The 21332-nt window shown below is 34.6% G+C and overlaps 2 protein-coding genes across 4 annotated transcripts; one reads left to right on the top strand and one right to left on the bottom strand.

The window, feature by feature from the left end:
• Nucleotides 1-25: 25 nt before the first annotated feature.
• LOC147871165 (apoptotic protease-activating factor 1-like) lies at nt 26-6124 on the bottom strand. Of its 2 annotated transcripts, XR_015532635.1 has the most exons (5): nt 5922-6124; nt 4858-4975; nt 2950-3091; nt 2361-2537; nt 26-1047 (listed from the first exon to the last, which is right to left on the bottom strand). XR_015532635.1 is itself a non-coding variant. In XM_087340626.1 (4 exons), the coding sequence occupies exons 2-4, from the start codon at nt 4965-4967 to the stop codon at nt 2514-2516; spliced, it is 276 nt and encodes a 91-aa protein (XP_087196752.1). In that variant the 5' UTR covers nt 4968-4975; nt 5922-6124; the 3' UTR covers nt 2189-2513. The 2 variants fall into 2 exon arrangements, 1 of the variants encoding a protein (XP_087196752.1); XM_087340626.1 differs by lacking the exon at nt 26-1047 and having other exon boundaries at nt 2189-2537.
• A 1431-nt stretch (nt 6125-7555) lies between these two features.
• On the top strand, nt 7556-17314 carry LOC147871164 (cell division cycle protein 20 homolog). 2 transcript variants are annotated; one of them, XM_087341027.1, is made up of 11 exons: nt 7556-7684; nt 8525-8607; nt 9316-9401; nt 9834-9977; nt 10805-10928; nt 11936-12129; nt 12953-13132; nt 14150-14277; nt 14654-14801; nt 15299-15400; nt 16791-17314. In XM_087341027.1, exons 1-11 carry the CDS (start codon nt 7614-7616, stop codon nt 16980-16982), a joined length of 1452 nt encoding a protein of 483 aa, XP_087197153.1. In that variant the 5' UTR covers nt 7556-7613; the 3' UTR covers nt 16983-17314. The 2 variants fall into 2 exon arrangements, with proteins under 2 accessions (XP_087197153.1, XP_087197152.1); XM_087341026.1 differs by having other exon boundaries at nt 8522-8607.
• Nucleotides 17315-21332: the final 4018 nt, after the last annotated feature.

Here is a 21332-nt window from a genome sequence, read left to right as displayed (position 1 = left end):
CAAGCTGTGCAATAAACAATCAAACTGTCGTCTATATAGAGATTTTAATGCTGTTATTATAATCATCACTTTCCAATTTACATTTGCATAACTTTATTAAAACATCAAATTAAATACAATCGGAGTGTCAACTGTAAATGATGACAGGCTGAGACATCAGGATGAGGTGTGTTGCTTACCTATTTCCATTAAGGAGTTTGACAACTTAATATATTTCACTAAAATAATTAACACTTAAAATAAGCATGGTATGCTTCCATGATAAGAGAAAGAATTCAATAAAAATAGCCAAGTGGCTGAGGTAGAGAAATGGTGCTGCGCAGTGGCAAAGATAAGCATGACAGAATGGCTTTAGGTGGCAATAAGAAAACTATACAGACATTTAGACTTAAATCATTGAAGATTTAGTATCTATAAATGATCTAGTGATCAGGTATTTGGATAAGGAACAACAAGTAACAATAACTGTGTTAAATCTGACAGACATCTAAAATACTTCATCCAAGTATAAAAAGTAATCAAGTACACAACTGAAATAATAATATTAACTCCTTATATGGATATCAAATACATTTTAGTGCAAAACAAAGTATGTCCCTTCAATTTATATTTCACAGAATTTATTACAAACTTTTCTCAACTTACTGCCAGCAGGCAACAATTTTTTATAATGTGTAATATCAGTTGGACTACATTTTTCAGTCCCAAACTTTAGGGACAAACATAAGCAACCTTAGATGAAAATATCCGTATTGTGATAAATACTTCCCCAATATACCTCACAAAGATCAAGCTATTTCTCTACTCACATCTCCAACAATGAATGCACTGTACTTCCTGTAATCCACTAAAATATCTCCTGGACCTGTAACTTTCAATTTAGCACCAATAAACTCAAGATCCAGGTACAGCTTTGGAAATTCAGACCACATCTGAGCTTCATGCAAATGGTAGCCAATGTAAGAGTAGATGTAGTTGTCATTTGGAAGATTTGAAGTTTACACCAGAAATAGATGTGTAAGACTCCAGAAGTTTCTTATGCAGGTCCTAAAATAAGCAAAAACATCATATAATTGCAACATACAACCACATACCCACAAATGCTCAGGTAGAATAGAAGAAATTTAATGAACAAATTAAAATTATTGTTCTCTGGCCAGAATACATCTGTAATTAATTAGTTTTATGGAAATATTATCTACCTTCTTAATAACAAACTGGTTTTAAATTATACTGCTTCAACTGATTTAATTACTAATTGCTGAATGATAGCTATGAAAATAATTATCAATAGTAAAAAGAAAATTGGAGAAAAAGCATGAAAGTCCATGTTTAAATAAGCATTTATATTTATATGCAACTTCTATTTTTGTATTATTATCATTCTTATGTCCCACTACACATCATGTAGGCACTTGGGGGGAATAAGACATATAGCTCCTACTCATTGTTAACCTGGACACTAGATAGGGGCAGGTAGTCAGTGTCATGCTCTGGCAGCCCTCAGGAAAGGACTCTGGTATGCATTGGACAGGAGGCTGGGTGAGTCCCAGGGCCAGTATGAATGCAGAGGCAAGAGGAAAAACCCTTTGTCCATGTTGGGGAGCAAACCCCGGCTGTCCAGTCTATAATCAGTCACTATACTGACTCGGCTACCCCAGATCCCCTTTCTATCAATGAAGATTATTAATTATAAACAAGTCTGTAGTGTATCATCCCAGTGAATTATGTTGATTCTGTGTGTGAAAGTGATGGGTAGGAATAAACAATGTCACAGTTCTGACACCACAATTATTGTTCAGGTAAAGGAACTAAAAAAATGTAGGTACCATAATTTCTTCCTAGTAAGTCTCATTTCATATATGATGGAAGAACAGACACTGAGGGGAGAGGGTACAGTTACTCAAGAATAGTTGTCTCTGGTATTTTTCACTCAATACATGTGGCAACATTTTCATGCACTTGTACACTTCATGCTATCATGAAGAGTAACAAGTTTCCTATGCTCATAACTTGTACACCTGCAAGTTTCACACAATTAACCAAAGGGGAGTGATGATACCACTTTATTTGTGTAGGCATTGCAAAATGTGTCTGTAGTCTTAAGTAAATGCCTGGAATTATAGGGTAGCATGCAGAATTTAAATCCAGTAAGCAATGTGTAAATAAAAAAAAAAATAAAACCACATTATATATACAGTACAGTTATATTTTCCCATTAAAATCCATCTGCTAGGTGTGGAGCTGAATCCTACCTTCAATGTGTCTATTCCTCATATTCACGGCTATTCAGTTCAAACAGCAATTCAAATTCAGAGATTTAAGAATACACCTGTAAAAGTGCCAGTGTAATTACAAACCTTCTTTTCTTCATCTGACAGCTCACGTTTTAGGTAGTATAAAAGTAAGTCATGTATCCCATATACATAACTATTAAAAAACTCATTCCATTTGGACACTGCAAGCGATTTCTTAATAAACTCACTCATTATATCTTCTATTTCATATTTATTTCATGACCAAAGAGTTCCCAGCACCTGCAATGAGTAAATTTATAAAATGAACAAACATAATTAAATCCTCATTTACAGATCACTAATTTGTGTCTGTAAGTGTTGGGAAAAAATGTATACTGTATTCAAAACAACCAAAATTCAAATTGATCTAATTATTATAATGCAATTTAAATTGTAGTTAATAAATAAACTACAATAGGCAGCAAGAGGCAGCAACAATTATTCATACATATTTTAACTCTTAATGACAAGAAATGCAGTAGAACATAGTAAGAAAATCTGTATGATCTGTCACACCTGTTATACTTAAATATAAAATAGCTTTAAATCACTGGGGAAAAAAGTTCAAAATTCAGTCCTGCAAGCAAAGCCTGAAAATTACATGTTAATGACAATAAACAAATGTATATACATTCAAGAATAATGACTTAACCTCAGGTTTTATATTCACATCCTCAACAAAGAGAGCAAAGTCCTGATAGTAGCATTTCATTTCATCTGGCAAGTTCTCTATACAAAGTCCAATTGCACCTGCTCTGCCATTCTCTTGAGAAATACTACTTTTATTTAAATTTCTGGAACAGAAAATTACACAAACATGAAAATTTGAAATTGTTCCATACATGGGCATCTCTAGTGACAGGATACATATTCAAATGTCTGCAAAATACTACATTTCACACACACATTAATGAATCTGTTCCTTCATTTCAGTAAATGCTGATGACAATTGTGAAATTGTAGACACATTTCTTGGAATACCCCCAAAAGAAGTAAACAGGGTAAGCCTGAGAGACTTCAGAGACCAAGGACTAGTCCTGCTTGCCTAACCCACCCTTCTGGAGTAACAAAGGAACTGACACAATGGCACATGGCAGAAGGGAGGAGATCTGACTTGTTGAAAACTCATTCCCTGCAGAATGTCCTGAAGAAGCTGTTGCCACAACCAGTTCTCCAAGATAAGAAACATATAATAGTAATATTGATCCAGGTAGGAAAAGAAAAATATACCAATAGACCATTTGCTTCAACAAAGAACAGATAACCTTCCTTAATTTGCTTTGAGTACAACTCCTTAATCCTTAGTAGAGTTATTTAGATGGTGAATCCTTTCAAATTTCATTCTGTATCATCTTCAAACAACTACCAGATACACTGCAGCATCACACCAGAAATAACACATCATATTTTCTTGTGGAGTAACATTCTGTTCAACTTATAGATACAGCACCAGTCTGGAGTAAAAGAGAGAAGTATTTCTACAGAAACTTTTCATGTGTTCCTGCTGTATGAAATTTGATTTATTACAACTCCTAAATTAGCTTTGGAGATACATTTATAACAAGTCAGGTCTCTATAAAACATTCTATGACACACATTTTTATATATAAAAAACCAAACAAAACAAACCATCCGATCCATTCTCAATTTACAACACACACTGGTTATGTGGACCATGCAATCACAATGTTTTTATTCAATCTAAGTTAGTCGAGCAAATAAGTACTGAGACAAATCAAAGGAAAACTAAGTGCAAAAGTCCAAGTTAACAGTGCAATAAAATTATAAATCATTAAGGTAGAAAATCTGAAAACAATTACAGATTCATCTGTTTGCCTGTTTAAAAAATTTCCAGCTTTCTTTGCACTGAAAATGTCCTTTAGATCGCGGAATGCTTATAGCTGCAGGCCTACATCTATCAGGAATTCAACATTTTTTGAATTGAAAATCCATAGCACAACTTCCATCGGAGGGGAAGTAAAGTCAGCGATCCCAAGCCGTAGATTTACGGCATGTAAAAAAACCTTATGAGCATGAACGAGATGTTTTGTAAGAAAAATTCAGCGGCCATTTCTCACCCAAGTCTCTCCTGATTCACTGCTAGATGGCTCTGGCAGTCAAATCAGGATTGAATAGAAACTATACAGAGATAGTGGGCTGGCCACTCACTGCTCACAAATGCATACTTCAAAGATTAGTAAACCTCTGAAAGGGGATAGCAAAGACCCACAACTGGGTTGTAGAGCCAAGGAAGAAGAAGAATAAATTATGTGATATGATTTTGGGAGCCCACTTGAGTCAAAATAATATAAATGTTTATAGCTTGATCTCTCTTAATACACACTTGAGAATTTAACTGCATTTTACTGTCACCTAACAAAGAAACTGAAAATTAAATAACCAAATGTGTACAAACATTACACTACATACAGTAATATTAAGAAGCACAACTGTGCACACATCCTTCAACATGACATAATAAATACATTGAAAAATAATTCACATGCATTTTGGAGTTATTAACTAGAATTAGATTAGTGACAATAAAGGTTTAACATACCCATAATCACGGCTCACTAGCTTATCAAGGTAATAATCCCATCGTCCAGAATTGCGCAGAACATGATCTCTATTTTCTGCTAATTGTGCTCCAATTAATGCAATCACCATGGGAACCCCTAAAATATTAACATATTTTTATAGAAGATAAGCAATTAAACTTGTTCATGCCTATATGTAATTGCACAAGTATTATACTTCTTACCATAACCAAAATCTCTTGTCATCAGTGTGAGTTTTCATTTAATGTAGTTAATATGAATATTACAACACATACAGACAAAAAAATGGAGTACAAGAGACAATAAAATACCATACTGTTAATACTGTACTACGGTTTATATACATCAATATAGCACCTTTCAATATTGAACTACATAATAAGTATTCACCTGGCAAGAGAACAAATGTAATAGTAATCAATGTCCTGTCCTTTAATTTTTTAAACGGCAACAATTTCACTTCTGCTATCCAATAATTTCATATCACCAAATTCTTAATTGCATACTGTTAATATTATAGAGAGCAGGCTGCTATATTATAGAACTGTCAGCAGCATTTCAATACTTATGTCATATACTAAACGAGGCATATTATTCAAGGACTGTGTCTCTAATGATTTACAATGTTACAGTAACATTTTTATATAATTTTAATAACATTCTCATAGAAATTTTAAGAGCCTGTTCTCCATAGGCAGTGTCTAGTATCATACTTTCAAAAGAATTTCTGTGCCTTGCTCACTTTCTCACATAAGTTATCTTACCATGATTCATTTGAGCATTTTATTATGAAATATTAAAAGATTTTTAAGACTCGTTACTTACTCATTTCCTTATTAAGTATGATAAATGTTACTGACAATATGTCTGTTGCCAATGCTTTCCCCTAATCCTTTTTAACATGTCATATTACAAATATGGCTGTCTTATTTTAGGTTAATGCACCATGTAGTCTGGCAGAACTTCACTGATGCTTCAGAGGCAGCAAGCACCTCTAAACAGTTTAACTTCTACCTGACTACAATGTGCAACAACCCAGAAGAAAACCGTCCTCTATACTCACCATTGTCAGACCCTGAAATGACCGATGAATGTTCTTGGCTTGAGAAGGCAGCTGAGACACTTCAACTCCAACACATTTCGCTATTAAACACAATGACTCATGCTCCATAAAGCCCTCACTAATCTGTGAAGGAAGTAAAGATTCTCTTACTACCTATTTATAAGAGTCTCAGACCACAGAAAATGCCTTCCTTCATCCTTTAAAGCATGGGCATTTAAACATCAGGCTGTAGGATGAGGTGTATATAAATTTTCCTCAATCAAGGGTACAAATTACATGAATTTTGAACTGAAATAATGTCCATGCTTTTTATTGAATTTACATAAAATAAAAATATGTGTTCCCTCTAAACTCTAAAGCTATAAATACACATTTTATGTTACTTCACAAATTATTCTTTGTATAGTAAGCCTTGAAACACCCATCCATGCACAGGGCAACATCAAATTTTTAACACTATATAGTATAGAAGTTAAGAAAGTTTCAGCTTCCAGCAACTTTGCTGCATTTACTACAGTGGATGCAAGTGGAATTGTCTAACTCATAAAGATATTGCAATTATACTGCTATTAAATATGTTGGATTTTGAAACAGCTTACTCATACGTTATATATCTGTGCACATGTGTTCATGTGTGTGAGTGTTATTATTGTGTTATTCTGTCCCCATATTTTTTTTATATCCTATGTGCCGTTTTAATAGAAATCTGATTTAAAGTGTGTCGTATAGAGAAACATTTCTCAACAGAATTTTATTATGTAGACTGTACACGTCTATTTTTTTCTCTCTCTCTCTCTGGGACTTAGTTTGGTATCTTTTAAGCTCCTAATGAATGTATCGTCAGTAAATAATTTTTAAAAGCAATAATTTATAGTCTTTCTTATTTCCATTGAGGCATTCCAATGATATATTTATATATATATATATATTATTATTTGATTACTGTATAATGTATAGTTTAAAGAATACATATTAGTATATATTACAAAACTATATGAGTATGTAGGATGATTCATTAAATACAAAAATTATACTTGCATTTGTTGATGGACAGCAGCATTTTATTTCAGCTACTAGAGTAACACCCATTAAAAATTAAGGGGAAATACTATATATTATAATATTCCTTCTGGAATACAGTATATTGTAATATATTTCATCATAACCTTTACATGAATAGTCACAAATTTTCCCAGTCATTACATTCAAGGAATATAATTTTTCATACATATGTTGTCATTATTCTTGGAATTTCAAAATACGCGCCATGAAGACTGGCCTTCGTGCTAGCGAAGGATACGTTCTTTATGGAACATCTACGTTACAGACTTCTGCTGCCATCTACGGAAAACTCGTCTTTAAGAAAGGAACTCTACCACCAACCAGGACCCGAATGTAAATGTGCTCAACTATGCGACAGATACCGCATAACAAAATGTAAAAACAGAACCAAATCCATCAATTAATATAGCAAGGATTATGACGAACTAGATACAGGAAAACTTTCTTATGCACACCTGTGCGCTTTTCCTATATTATTAGTGGTCATGCTTGCCAAACACGTACGATACCAGCACAGGTAACAAACTTTATTTCTTATAAGTTGGTCACACTGTATAACGGAAATCTACATAATAGTATCAGATTTCAAATTAGTCTTTGACAGTTCAACGGTTAAAGAAGTGTGTTAGAATGGATCAAGAAATAAGCGAATGTCCGATTACCCTGTGGCTGAAGAAGTGTCGGGAGGCCTCCGATTTAAGGTTTGCTCTTTGTGGTATTTAAGATAGTTTAAACGAATGTGTATAGTTGACGGTTTCAGAAATTTCACATTTGAACTGTTTCTTATGAAGGCATCCTGAATTTAATAATTGCTGAACAGTTGTCATATGAAGTTGAGGTTATATTAAGCCAACCAAAACTATTAAATTAATGTAAAATTGTTCTGTGAAGTGAAAAGTGGGGATCAATATATCATGTTGATTTAAAGTTTGACACATTTTTAAACATCTCAGGAATTTTTGAAGCAAGCTTTCCTGCTGACACAGTTAACAGGAACAAGCTAATGGAAATTTTAAAGGCATGTAACATACCCAGTCAACTTATTGCAGCAAGTTATAACATTTATAAAAAGAACCTCATTGCAATAAAAATTGAATCTGATCTCTCAGAATGGGAATTGTTAAGATTAACCTATCAGATGGCTGGTAATTTCATATGGTGTTCAGTTACACATAGAATATGGTGCGAGTGTGCAGTAACATTGTTTGCAGTGCTGATAGAAGTTTTGTTTACTTCTTTTTGTGACAGGGCTGAAAGCAATGTTTCTTGTGGTCTGTGGAGATGATTCAGTATGTTAAATTGGAATATGTTTTATAGCTTAAATGGAACTTTTAAAAATTAATGCTGTTTCTTTCAGTGCCATGCAGTATGAAGATATTCTAAGCTTTATTTCATATTGTGTGAATCCTTTGTTTCAACAAATCTGACTATAGTGCAAAACTGATTTAATCTTTATAATTTGTTCATGTAATTCTTAAGAGGGTAAGTAATTTCAGTTTATTAAACTTTGATTATGACACAAATTTTCTTTTAATTAGCAGTGTATCCAAGAAAACAGCTTCCACTCCAACCTTGTTGAAGACTAAGTCCATTGGTATAAAGAAAAGACCCAAGAAATGGCAAGGTAAAGTATATATATAAAATATGTTCATTACTTGTAATATATATGTTTAATTAGGACCAGAAACTCATTTACTTCTTTGTCCAAATCTGCTTTTCCTTAGCAATAGTAATCTTTTCTTCGTTCTCTGAATTACTGAGAGAGAGGACATGAGTTTTGTATAATGTGAAATTAAGGTTTTCAGAAGTTTCTAATTGTTATCAAAATAATCTCCGTATGCACTACCTTCTAGTCAAGTTACAAGGGAATCTGGTCAGTTGATTCTCACCACTTTTGGCCCGTTTTTCGGTATTGCTGTGGCTCCTCCTGTGACTTCTTGGCCAACATATTTGTTGATACTTTACAATTTCTTTGAAAAGGAAACAGTTCTATTTTTCTCTTGCTTTACTGTTACTTTAAAAGGCATCCCTGCATTGCCTGCCATAACTCAGTTTGTAGCAGTTGTTTGGCTGTGGTGCAGGCAACTCAGGTTTGATTCTCAGTGAGGCTTTTACAATCATCAAGTCTACAAATTGGCAAGCCAGTTTATTGGCTGTGGGTTTAATAAAAGGTGATTCCTGTATGAGTCATAATAGATGACAAATTAAAATAAATATTAAATGTGTCAGTGAAATTTATGCATCATGTCTTTTCATGTTTTATTTGGGAGTCTGTAGTTTATGTGTACATTATTGTTAAATAGTATTTTAACCATTTTGTTTATTTTAACAGGTGCTTCTTCAAACAAGACCCTGATCGGTGGTGATCGATTTATACCTGTTAGGTGTACAACCGATTTTGAACTTGCACATTATAAGGTAATACATTTTTTTGGTGTTTATGAACCATGCAGGTTGTAATGGTTGTGGACCTTGAGAGATTACATCATGATATGGGAAATGTTTGAGAACTGTGTTTTTGTGTCCGTGTTGAGTCACTAAACAAGTGGTTTGCAGGTATTTCTGTAGTATATAGGCACTGTTTAAAATGATATCTTGTAGGTGGTTACAAGCAATTTTGAGGAATGTGTCATGATGCATTGTATTGAGAAGTTGGTAACTACCTACAAAAGTTACTTTCATTATTCATGTCTGTGTGTGTCAGAATAACAAAGAAAAATTGGGTTTGAGCTTGGGGGGGGAGGGGGGGGGGGTCCAAATTTGCCTGTGGAGAGTTAACTGTTATTCTATATTTATAATGTAACTTTAACTAAATTGAATTTATATGGAGTTGATGTGATTTCCTTTCAGGTGACCCAGGAACAACCACATGACGAATTGATAAGCACTTCACAGACGGTGTATCAGCGCTTCATGTCAGAGTATCTGTTTGGCGGAGATGTTAGAAATATGAGGCTTCTGTCATACAAGAACAAAGCACCAGGAAGGCCTGATGTAAGTTTTCTGTTTCATTGTAGTACAACAGGTATTTCGTAGGTGATTGTCTCACCACAAAGATTGTTAATCTTACTGCTTGCCAACTAAGAGAACTAGTGTTACAATATGGAAGGTTAGCACGTTCAGTAAAACCCAAAGTAGCATGTTGGACACCGCAAATGACACATAACATTTTCTTATTTATGTTAGGAATCTCTTATCTGTGTGTTGGTTACAGATACTTCAATTCTGAATCATTTTCAGGTGATTTGTTGCTTGTTTTATAGGGCTAGATTGCTCATGTATTTATTTTTAGATCAGTTTTTTGTTAGTCAGAGAATTTCTACATTCATTAACAGGAATTTAGCACTTACAAGTTAAAATTAAACAAGTTGATCTAATAATGTCTTCAAATTTAAATATTTTAGAGCTGCATGTAGGGAGTAAACCAAAAGTATAATTTGGCTTCTGTAATATAAATGTTCAGCTACCGTGTTTTAAAAGTAGCTGTTATTTGAACAATGTATTCTGAAAATTAATAGGCATCTTGTAAATCACTTGAGAAGTTCTGCTATAACTACAATTTATAATCTGATCTTAAAATTGTTTCAAAATATGTTATTAGCTGTAGTTTTTGCAAAAAGTCAATTTGCCTTGATATGCTGTTAACATGATTTATGCTGTGCCCATTTTACATTTTGGAGCGCGCACAACTGTTTGAATATTCTTTATCTATTTTTTGTAATCAATTTCTTAAGCTTATAAATAGTTCTAATATTGAGTTCTGTTTGGCAATTTTTTCATGGGTTTGTACTATAAACTCATTTATGTTTATTCATTTGCAGGGATTCCTGGATTCTTTGATTAATAAGTATTCCAAGGCACCAGCATCAACAAAAAGTTCAACTAGATACATTCCAAAAAATCCAGACCGAATTCTTGATGCTTCTGACATTGTGGATGACTATTGTAAGTTGGTGTTGGTATTTATGTATCTTGTAAGAAATCAAATTTAGATGTTTTATCAGCAGACGTTTGTAATGATTAAGCCTCTAAATGGGTCAATGGACAATGTCTGAAAGACCAACAATCAAGACTCAAACTTTAGGTTTAGAGTGGAACACAGGCCTCTTTCATGACACTTAATGGTTGCCTCAAACAGAAGTTTAAAAACAATTGACTTATAGCTGGTAAAGTTTTCTTCGCTCATCTCAATTACCTATGTAGTAATAAATCAGACAGCTAATGCTTGTAATTGGTTCAAAAATATGATGGAAGCAAGACCAAAGGCTTATCTATGAATGAACATTATTTTATTCTGAGTAATAGCAGTGGTACAGGTGAAATGTGTGATTTTTTGGGGGGGGGGATAAGTCGTATCGAATGTTGAAGGTGTTCCAGCCTTTCGGCGGTCTTTTTCTGAAAGGTGACATTATACACTGCAGTTATGATGCTTATTTTAATCCATTGATATTAGGTTATTATTCAAGGCCTTTTATTTCTGGTTGAAGAGAATATTTTGGAAGTCGGGGTTTGTATTTATTAATCTTTATGTGTGAATTAAGGGCATTTACAGAAGATTGAAGCAGTTTCATGCAACGTATTTGAAGAAAACCCTTGGTGACACGTATGGTGCTTTTTAGTGGGTATATTTATTTACAATATTACCATAATAAATCAGCATTTCAGTACAGTTTATTTTAAGAAACCCTAGGCAATAATCTGGTGATTTTCTCCACATAATGAAAATTTGTGCAATGCAGTTTTCATTATATTGTATGCACAAACCCTGTGTAATGGACACCACTCAAACAATGTGTTGAATCTGGTTCACCTTACATGTTTTTGCAGTCAGAATATATGTATAGTCCACAACTGTAATCAGTTCCTGGTTATGCATAATATACTGCGCCACTTTAAAAATTTTGTTCTAATTTGAGTCATAAATTTTATTGTAATTGTCCTTGTTATTTCAGATCTGAACCTGATTGATTGGAGTCCCAACAACATTCTGGCAGTTGCTCTTAACACCAGTGTGTATCTGTGGAATGCTGGTACTGGTGCTGTTGAGGAATTGCTCAGTCTGGAAGGGAGTGATTTTGTATGTTCTGTGAATTGGATGCAAGAAGGAGATTGTCTTGCTGTGGGAACGAGTATGGGAGTTATACAGGTTTGTTATGTTACCCAAAATCAGAATTAGCAGCATGTAAATTGTCAGCTCTTGAAAGATGTTACCTTCAAGTTTAGTGGAAAATGTAGATGAAACACGTGTATTCTTCTAGGTTCTTGGAGAAACCGACACCCTTTGTTTTTCTGAAAAGAAAAAATCACTGGTACCTGAGAGAAAATTAATTTAAAAAGTTTTGATGCAGCTTGCAAATTATATCTTATTTATTTTCTTATTGAAAGTCAGGTGTGACTTTGGTATTCACATAGCTTATGTTCATATAAATATGGTGGTGTTATTGAAAGAAAGAACAATCAGATGGTAAAATGTATTTTAAATATCGTGGTTGAAGAGCAGAGCAAGGTTCAAAGTGACAATTACAAAATGTTGTGTAGCAGCTCCACATTGAACACAGTCACAGTGTGAAGAAAACATTTGCTAGTAGTTTGTATGGATATTTATTCTTGAAAGTACTTTTCTTTTTCTTAACTATTTATGTGAACGGTATTACTGTAGTAAACAATAAATTCGCACTTCATGGACTGTGTGAGATCAGTAGTAATTAGAAAACAAGATGATGAGATTTGAGCCTGGTTTGTGGTCATGTGGTTTGAAAATAATAAATAATAATGATAGTGGTAGTCATAGTAGTACAGGAATTGCAAATGTTTGGTGCCTTATGAATTCCTTTATCTGCCGTCCCATTCAAAAAGACTTTTATGTTCTTCTTTCATTTCATGACATTTTAATAAATATTTTTTTGTTCTCATTGTTTTGTAATGTTAGAATACCCAAAATGTTTAATTGAATTGTTTTGCTTTTAAAGTTGTGGGATTGCAGCGAGAGGAGGCGACTGCGTATCATGGGTGGCCACTCGGCAAGTGTCACCTCTCTGTCATGGAATTCTTACATTCTGAGCAGTGGTTCTGCTAGTGGTTGCATCATTCATCATGATGTTCGACAGAGAGATCACTGTGTGGCTGTGTTGTCTTCTCATACACAAGAGGTGAGAAACCATGCATAGAGAACTCCTGAAGAATGGAGCCAATATTTTGTGCTAACTATGCAGAATCCATTGGCATGTTTACAGACAGATTCATTCCCACGACACTAAATGAAGGTCTACTGCCCACCATTTAATCACCTCTGCTGACAAACTACAAACATTATGTAGGCCAGTTTTAACAGTACCCTGGTCTGCTGTCCCTCATTACCACACCATGTGCTTCATCTCCCTACCAAAGGTCATGCCATAACTTACGCAGTTAATTGCGGGGACCTGAGTTTGTGTTCAGGGTAGTGATATATTCACGGCAGGAAAAGGTTATAGTATTGAGAAGGAACACTGATGCTACAAATCTTGACACACCTTCCACAAATAAAAAGTTCATTGTTACAGTTACACAAGATGAAGATACTTTATTCACTTGGAGTCGCTGCAAGAAACCTTACGTCATCTCAAGAAAGTAGTAAGCTTTGTATAAGTCTCATACCACCTGCAGAGAGAGGCCCCTACATATCTAATCATGGTGGTCTTCTGGGCTGTGACAGTGTGTACTTGTAGGCAGTTACCAGTGTTTTGGAGAAACATACTGTCTCCAACCCAAAGGCTTAAGTGGGAAGTGGTTGGTTTATATAGGGTTAGGAAAAGGACCGGGCCATGGTGATTGTCCAGCCAGAGACCAGGAATGAAGAAGGTATCTGGAAATGGTCCAGGCCTATAGAAAAGAGCCCTAAAGGGACCACTTATAATCTATCTAGCTCCTTGTTTCCTATCAGCCCAGACTGTCCATCTTCCTTCCTCATTCCTAGCAGTTAAAGTGATAAAGCATCCCCTGATTTCAGACCACTATAAAAAGGCATTGTTTGAGATAAGTGTTACTGTGCATTTCCCCCCTCCCATGCCTCTTTAACCTCTGGTTTTAGATTAAAATATTTACATGCATGCAGTCTCTTGAGAAAACTCCCACGGTCATAACATAATTTATATTAGATGTGTTATTGATAACTTCACTGTTTTCAGGTTTGTGGACTAAAGTGGTCGCCAGATGGCAGGTATCTAGCCAGTGGTGGGAATGACAATATGCTTTACATATGGCCAGTTGTGGCAGGACAGGCTTTCTCACAACCCCAGCCATTATACTCTCTCAGGTAAGTGGATACTTGATGATGTAGTTTCCTATTTGTGAAATGAGAGGATGTTGTACTCTATCAAATTAATTCCATGCAAAAAAATAAAATGTGATTGAAGCCTCTGAGTACCTATATATGTATATTGGATCTTGAAACTGTTCCAGTATTGCAAACTTGATTGTATTTTACTCGAACATTCTTGGGCTGTCAGTCATATCAATTGGTTAAAAATCACCAGTGTCTCCATGATCATTGCTATGATATAACTGTCTAGACACAAAAATTATTTTCACAAAGGAATGACAGACATATTTTCAGTTTAGTAGAATTGCACTCCAAAAATTGTGACATTCCATTCCAACATTGAGATGCTTATTTTCCTGCTGTCTTGTAGTGCACATCAAGCAGCTGTGAAGGCACTGGCATGGTGCCCATGGCAGCGTAGCATATTGGCAAGCGGTGCTGGAACAAGTGACAGATGCATTCGCTTTTGGAACTGCAATACTGGTTGTTGTCTCAGCACCATCGACACTAAGTCTCAGGTAAGACCTGGATATTTACTGTATTTAAGACCCCTTGACTGCCATGACTATAGAGAATTCATAACTGCTTAGGCTGATGCACTGTTAAATTTGGTAGGTGCAGTAGCACATCTATAGTTATTAGTTGAATAATTATTATTTTATTTAAAAATCTAGGCATCTCAATTTACACACATCTCAAATGTGTATGGACTGTTGCCTAACTACTGCATGATTGTCTTGTTGAAGCTTAAATAAAATGGCCATTACCTTCATATTCAACTACTGTCTTCTGTTTGTTGGACATTAATACCACTAAGGAAAGGTTTATGAATGAAAAGTCTCCATATGTGTGTTAAACAATTTTTCATCCTCTTAGTTCATAATTGTCTTGATTTTTAAATCTGTCAGTCATTTGTCATCTTGGACTGGGTTATTTAGTGGAAGAGTACTACATGTATTTTGTTACTTCCTTGAATCCCTTGCAAATATTTACACTGTAAAAAAATGTCTTGCAGGTTTGTGGTCTTCAGTGGTCAACTACATACAGAGAACTCATCTCAGGTCATGGTTCTCCAAATAATCAACTAATTATCTGGAAATATCCATCAATGACAAAGGTAAATGATCATAATTTCAGTGAGATGAAATGTTAATGGAGAAGTGATTGAAAATGAATTGGTTATTTCTGTACAGTTTGTATTGGGAGATGTCTACGAAAGTTCACTCAGGATATGTCATGTATTTTAAAATTATATATATATATATAATTGGTTAGTTAGAAGATAGTTTTATTTCACACTTATTTTTGAGCATCCTGTGGCTGACATTTAATTCTTGTAGAACAGGCTTGTAAAACCAGCCACTTTTAATACCATTATTATCTTCCTGTCTGACCACAAACATGATGTTTCTGATGCCCAGTTAGCAAACATTTTGTAACCAAAAGTCTTCTTCCCCCACTCTCTATGTGCTTCATCATAAATCATGAGTCAGTATACGTACTTATGCCGCAGTACATGGCACCAACAACCCATTCCATGAGAACCTGAAATCTCAGAAAATGTTTGTCCAATACTGTCGTGGCAAACTTTGTAACTTATGTTTATTTTGATATTGTTCCCATCACCTTTACTCTGCCATGCTTGAGGGAATGAAAGAAGAAAATGGGGTGGTTTTCCTGGCCTCTCAGTTTGGTCTCCATTTTGTTTTAGGGCTGAAAGGCATTTTTTCCTCGCAAGATATTTCTGCTCTAAAGTCTGATGGCCATGTCCAACCATCAGTGTCTGCCTTCCTACAACTCCTGTGTTTCTTCCTCTTGAAACTTCCTTCCCTTTCTGTTGTGTTTCTTAACCTGTCATTCCCATCTTTATCACAGCTTCCATTGTGAACATTTTCCTTTCACTTTCATGTTCAAAGCCTTCTTTGGGATTTGTCTATTATTCATTCTTAATAAACCATTGCCCATACCATCTAATTCTGTTCTTTGTTAGTTTCTCTTCCATGACATTTAACTTAGATTCTCTTTTATTTATTTTTTATCCAATCTCTTTTAGTTTTTCAGTCTATGCTTCTTAAAAATCGCATCTCTGCTGCCATTAATATAGTAGTTCAGGATTTTACTATTTAACATAAGAATCATGATCCTTAAATGCCTATTAATTTGGATTGAAACTCTTTATTTTCATAATTGCACTGGGTGAATATTTTAAATTTGTACAGAGACCACAGACGTTAATAACTTCTGAGGTCCCTGTACAAATTTATAAAGTATTTCCAAAAATTATTTTTCATCTAAATGTCAGACTGGATCTTGTCTTCCAAACACCATACTAACGCAATACAAATACCATACCACTTCTGCAGCCAGAGTCAGTGTGTATTTTTACTGCAAGAGTTTATTGGCCCCATTTCAAACCCCAAAGCAGGAGAACTGGTCCTTGCATAATTTTACCAATAAAATTAGAGCATTAATTAAGTTAAATAAATCAAGTCTTAAATTAATTCCAGGTTGCTGAATTAACTGGCCACAAAAAGCGGGTCTTGCAACTGGCTCTGTGTCCAGACGGAAGCACAGTGTTGTCTGCTGGTGCAGATGGAACCTTAAGATTGTGGAAATGTTTTGTTCTTGATCCTGCCAAGAAGAAGAAAGAGATGAGAGACTCTAAGGCTGCTCCGAGCATGTTTAGAGGGATTAGATAATGGAATCTGTCACCGTTATGAACTGTCTAGTAACTTACATAAATGTTCAAGAAGCATACTTATGTGGAGTGTTATACAGCACTGCCTGTGGTTTTGGTGATGTGTACATAGTTTTTATTAGCTATAAATTTGGCTCAATGTTATTATTTGTTAAATAGTTTAAATTATTATAACATTAATAGTGATGAAATATGGTCACACAAATTATAATTTATCTAATGAGATTGTTAATCCATACTTATGTGTTTTGTTTTATACATATGTATATAGGTTTTATTATTATATTTGGCTTTAATTTTATTTATATATTAAATTGTTTTAAATTATGACAACAGTATCTTTTATTTATGGCATTCAGTTTTCACCCACCTGTTCACAGTGGTCACATTTATGAATGTATTAATACAATTTTATTTATGGAAAATTGTATTAGTAATATTCATAGTTTATATGATGACGTTCAGAAACTGTGAAATCATTACATCTCTGTTAGGAAAGGCAGATACCACTTTCCTGGAGGACAATGATCAAAGAAGTTTGTTATTCATTTTAGTAATTCAAATTAATTGTATATGCATTTGTTGTGCTGTCACTACACATGTTGCGAATGAATATAAAATGTTAATTTAACTAACAACAAAACTTAATCTGTCTGTATAATGACAGCCATCATCTGAAGACAAGCATAAAGCCAACTCCTGAAATGTGTATACCACATACATATCGACAATGGACAATGTCTAACATAATATTGGTATAATGATTTAACGATCCATTAAGTAATGTGAAATTACAAAAGTAGCTAAGGACAGCAGTATAGTAGACAGAGCAAAAGTCTATCATAATACATGAGTTACTTGGAACAGTGAAGATAGAAGAGGGCAAAAATACATTCAAGGAAACAATAAGAAGTAAAGAGTCTGAATGTTGCTGATGCTTTCAGTATATTAAAAGGGGTAGGAAGATGCAGTCTTATATTCAAAAGATTCGTGTACCATTATATGCCCATTATTGAAATTATTCCACCTACTGAAGCTGAGATAAGAAGGTAAAATGAATTACTTAAAATCAATCGTACAAGGTTATGATGAAATAGGACGACACTTTTTGAAAGATTGTTGATCTCTGTCTTATCACCCATTAAGTAAGATCAAATAAGGAGATACAAGTAGTGTGAAAAATTATCCACTTTCAGTAGTAACTGTGTTTCCTGAAGCGCTTGAGAAGGTTATGTACAGTAGGTCAGGCCAAGAAATGAATATTAATAACATAATATATTGGGCCCAGGACACTTTGGCTTCAAGGTACAAGGTATACAATTTATGAGACTCAGGGCGTGCTTGCATTGCGTGGTCGGTCAGCAATCCAATCTCTTTTAGTTTTTCAGTCTATGCTTCTTAAAAATCACATCTCTGCTGCCATTAGTCTAGTAGTTCAGGATTTTACTATTTAACAAAAGAATTATGATCCTTAAATGCCAATTAATTTGGATTGAAACTCTTTATTTTCATCATTGCACTGGGTGAATATTTTAAATTTGTACAGGGACCACAGACGTTAATAACTTCTGTGGTCCCCGTACAAATTTATAAAGTATTTCCATAAAATATTTTTCAACTAAATGTCAGACTGGATCTTGTCTTCCAAACACCATACTAACGCAATACAAATACCATACCACTTCTGCAGCCAGAGTCAGTGTGTATTTTTACTGCAAGAGTTTATTGGCCCCATGCCAAATCCCAAAGCTGGAGAACTGGTCCTTGCATAATTTTACCAATAAAATTAGAGCATTAATTAAGTTAAATAAATCAAGTCTTAAATTAATTTCAGGTTGCTGAATTAACTGGACACACAAAACGGGTCTTGCAACTGGCTCTGTCTTCGGACGGAAGCACAGTGTTGTCTGCTGGTGCAGATGAAACTTTAAGATTGTGGAAATGTTTTGCTCCTCATCCTGAGAAGAAGAAAGAGATAAGAGACTCGAAGGGTGCTGTGAGCATGTTTAAAGGACTTCGATGATATTGTGAGTGTTTCTGTTTAATTGTCTGTTTGTTTACATTGTTACGTTCGTTTATAAACATTGTTGTGTTTGTTTATTGTTGTTTTCGTTTAAAAGCCGTTGACAAGCGGCTTATGTGTAGTTTTATACAGGTCTGCCTGTGGTTTTGGTGATGTGTACATAGTTTTTATTAGCCATAAATTTGGCTCAGTGTTATTTATTTGTTAAATAGTTTAAATTATTCTAACAGTAATAGTGATGAAATATGGTCACACAAATTATAATGTATCTATTGAGATTGTTAATTGTCTAGTTACCTATATGAACGTTCAATATCCATACTTATGTGGAGTGTTATACAGGACTGCCTGTGGTTTTGGTGATGTGTACATAGTTTTTATTAGCCATAAATTTGGCTAATTGTTATTTATTTATTAAATAGTTTAAATTATTCCAACAGTAATAGTGATGAAATATGGTCACACAAATTATAATGTATCTATTGAGATTGTTAATTGTCTTGTTACCTATATGAACGTTCAATATCCATACTTATGTGGAGTGTTATACAGCACTGCCTGTGGTTTTGGTGATGTGTACATTTGTTTTAATGACTCTGTATTTGGCTTCAATTTTATAAATTTATTACGTGGTAAGTAATACAATATGCTGTTTTAACGTATCTGAATGTGTTTGTGTGTGGAAGGTGAGGTTTCACTAACATCCATATAACAGAGAATATCTGAACTGTGAGTAAGAGACATAGTTTTGTGTTTCAAATGACACTACGAATAAAAGTATCCAATACCTCGGAACAGCATTACATGGTCAGTTTCTGTATCCGTCAGCCATTTGAATACATTTCCTAGTATTATTCCAGTATTATTCAGTTAATAAAACATGGATTGATGCTCAAAGTTCTCAGAAAAAATTATTCATTGGATGACATTTTACAGAAAAGACCAATTTCCACTTGCAGTCCTACTGACATAAATTTGAATAGTTTATTTTACAAGCTCCCTCAACAGTAGACATTAAGTACTGCACTATATGAACATATTTGGTGGGTCCATTTTCACCACATATGACGCCTCCTCTGGTTGAAGATTGAGGAGGATGTGGCCCTCAGATATAAAAGTAGATGCAAATAAGCAGTCATAGGCAGCTAAAAATAGCGTTCCTTGACTTTATGCTGGATGGGCATTTATAATCTGTCACTGTAATGATCACACAATGTTTTTACTAGGTGTTTAAGATTATTAGAATTGACTATATTTAATTCCACAGATCAGTTACAACAACCAGATGATTTTGTAGATGTATTTTATTTATTTAGTGTTCTGTCTGACGACAGGTCCATATGAACAGGATCCTTCCATCCTTCTCTCGGACTGGGACCTGTTCATATACGTTCTTGGCAGATGATCCAGAAGTGGTTTGCCATTGCCTTCTTCTGTGTGTGAATGGAGTAATTGTTGGGATGCCACGGAGAAACCGGGGAAGCCCCCGGAGGAAAACTCCGTGTTGCCTAGACCACGGCCTTGCCCAACACAAGTTATAAATTCGGGCACCGCCGGGAATCGAACCTGAGACCCCAGGATTACAAGGCCAGCGTTCTAACCGCTAGACCACCGTGGCTTTGTAGATGTAGAGAAACACAAAGATTTTTCTATGTCTTTAGTATATGCACCACAATGTACACAACAAATGGCTAGCAATATTGATATTTCTCCCATGTGCTTTGTAGCATTGTTTCATAGACTAGAAGAGCCACATTCATTTGGTCTCGTAGCTCTGGCATTGGTGGTCTGTGGATGCACACATTGATGATAAAGAGGATTAATGTATGACAATTCAGACACTATCCTACTGTAGTAATATCTGTGTCTAAATTAGGCCAACTTAATGTTAGTAGGTAATGAAATATTAAAGAAGCAGTTAATGGTGTCACAACAGAATTTTTACAAAATTAAATGTTTTCTAGTAGTGCCCATTTATAGTATTGTTTAAAGAACAGAACATAATGGATGTTGGTGTGAGCTAATTATCTTATCATAAGATTTTTTGAATGTATTTTGCCTCATACTGTCCAAAAATTGGTAGTACTGACAATGGTAGAGATGCGAAATGCACAAATACATGCAATTTTAGTTGGAAAACCTTAAGGAAAGTGACCTCGTGGAAGTCTCAAGCATGCACAGGAGGATAATGAAAATGGATTGTAAATAGTATTACTGAATTTGTCTGGCTCACATTACTGTCCAGGAGTGGGCTCTTGGTAAACGGTAACAAACATTTTGATTCCATAAGAGATAGTTGACCAACTGTTCTTGATTTATAAGAAAGAT

Source organism: Zootermopsis nevadensis, unplaced genomic scaffold (genome assembly GCF_977971745.1).
Source record: "Zootermopsis nevadensis isolate Lab colony 2312 unplaced genomic scaffold, Znev_1.0 Znev_ptg000061l, whole genome shotgun sequence".
In the NCBI taxonomy this organism is placed as follows: Eukaryota; Metazoa; Arthropoda; class Insecta; order Blattodea; family Termopsidae; genus Zootermopsis; species Zootermopsis nevadensis.
This window is presented reverse-complemented; position numbering and strand designations above follow the sequence as displayed.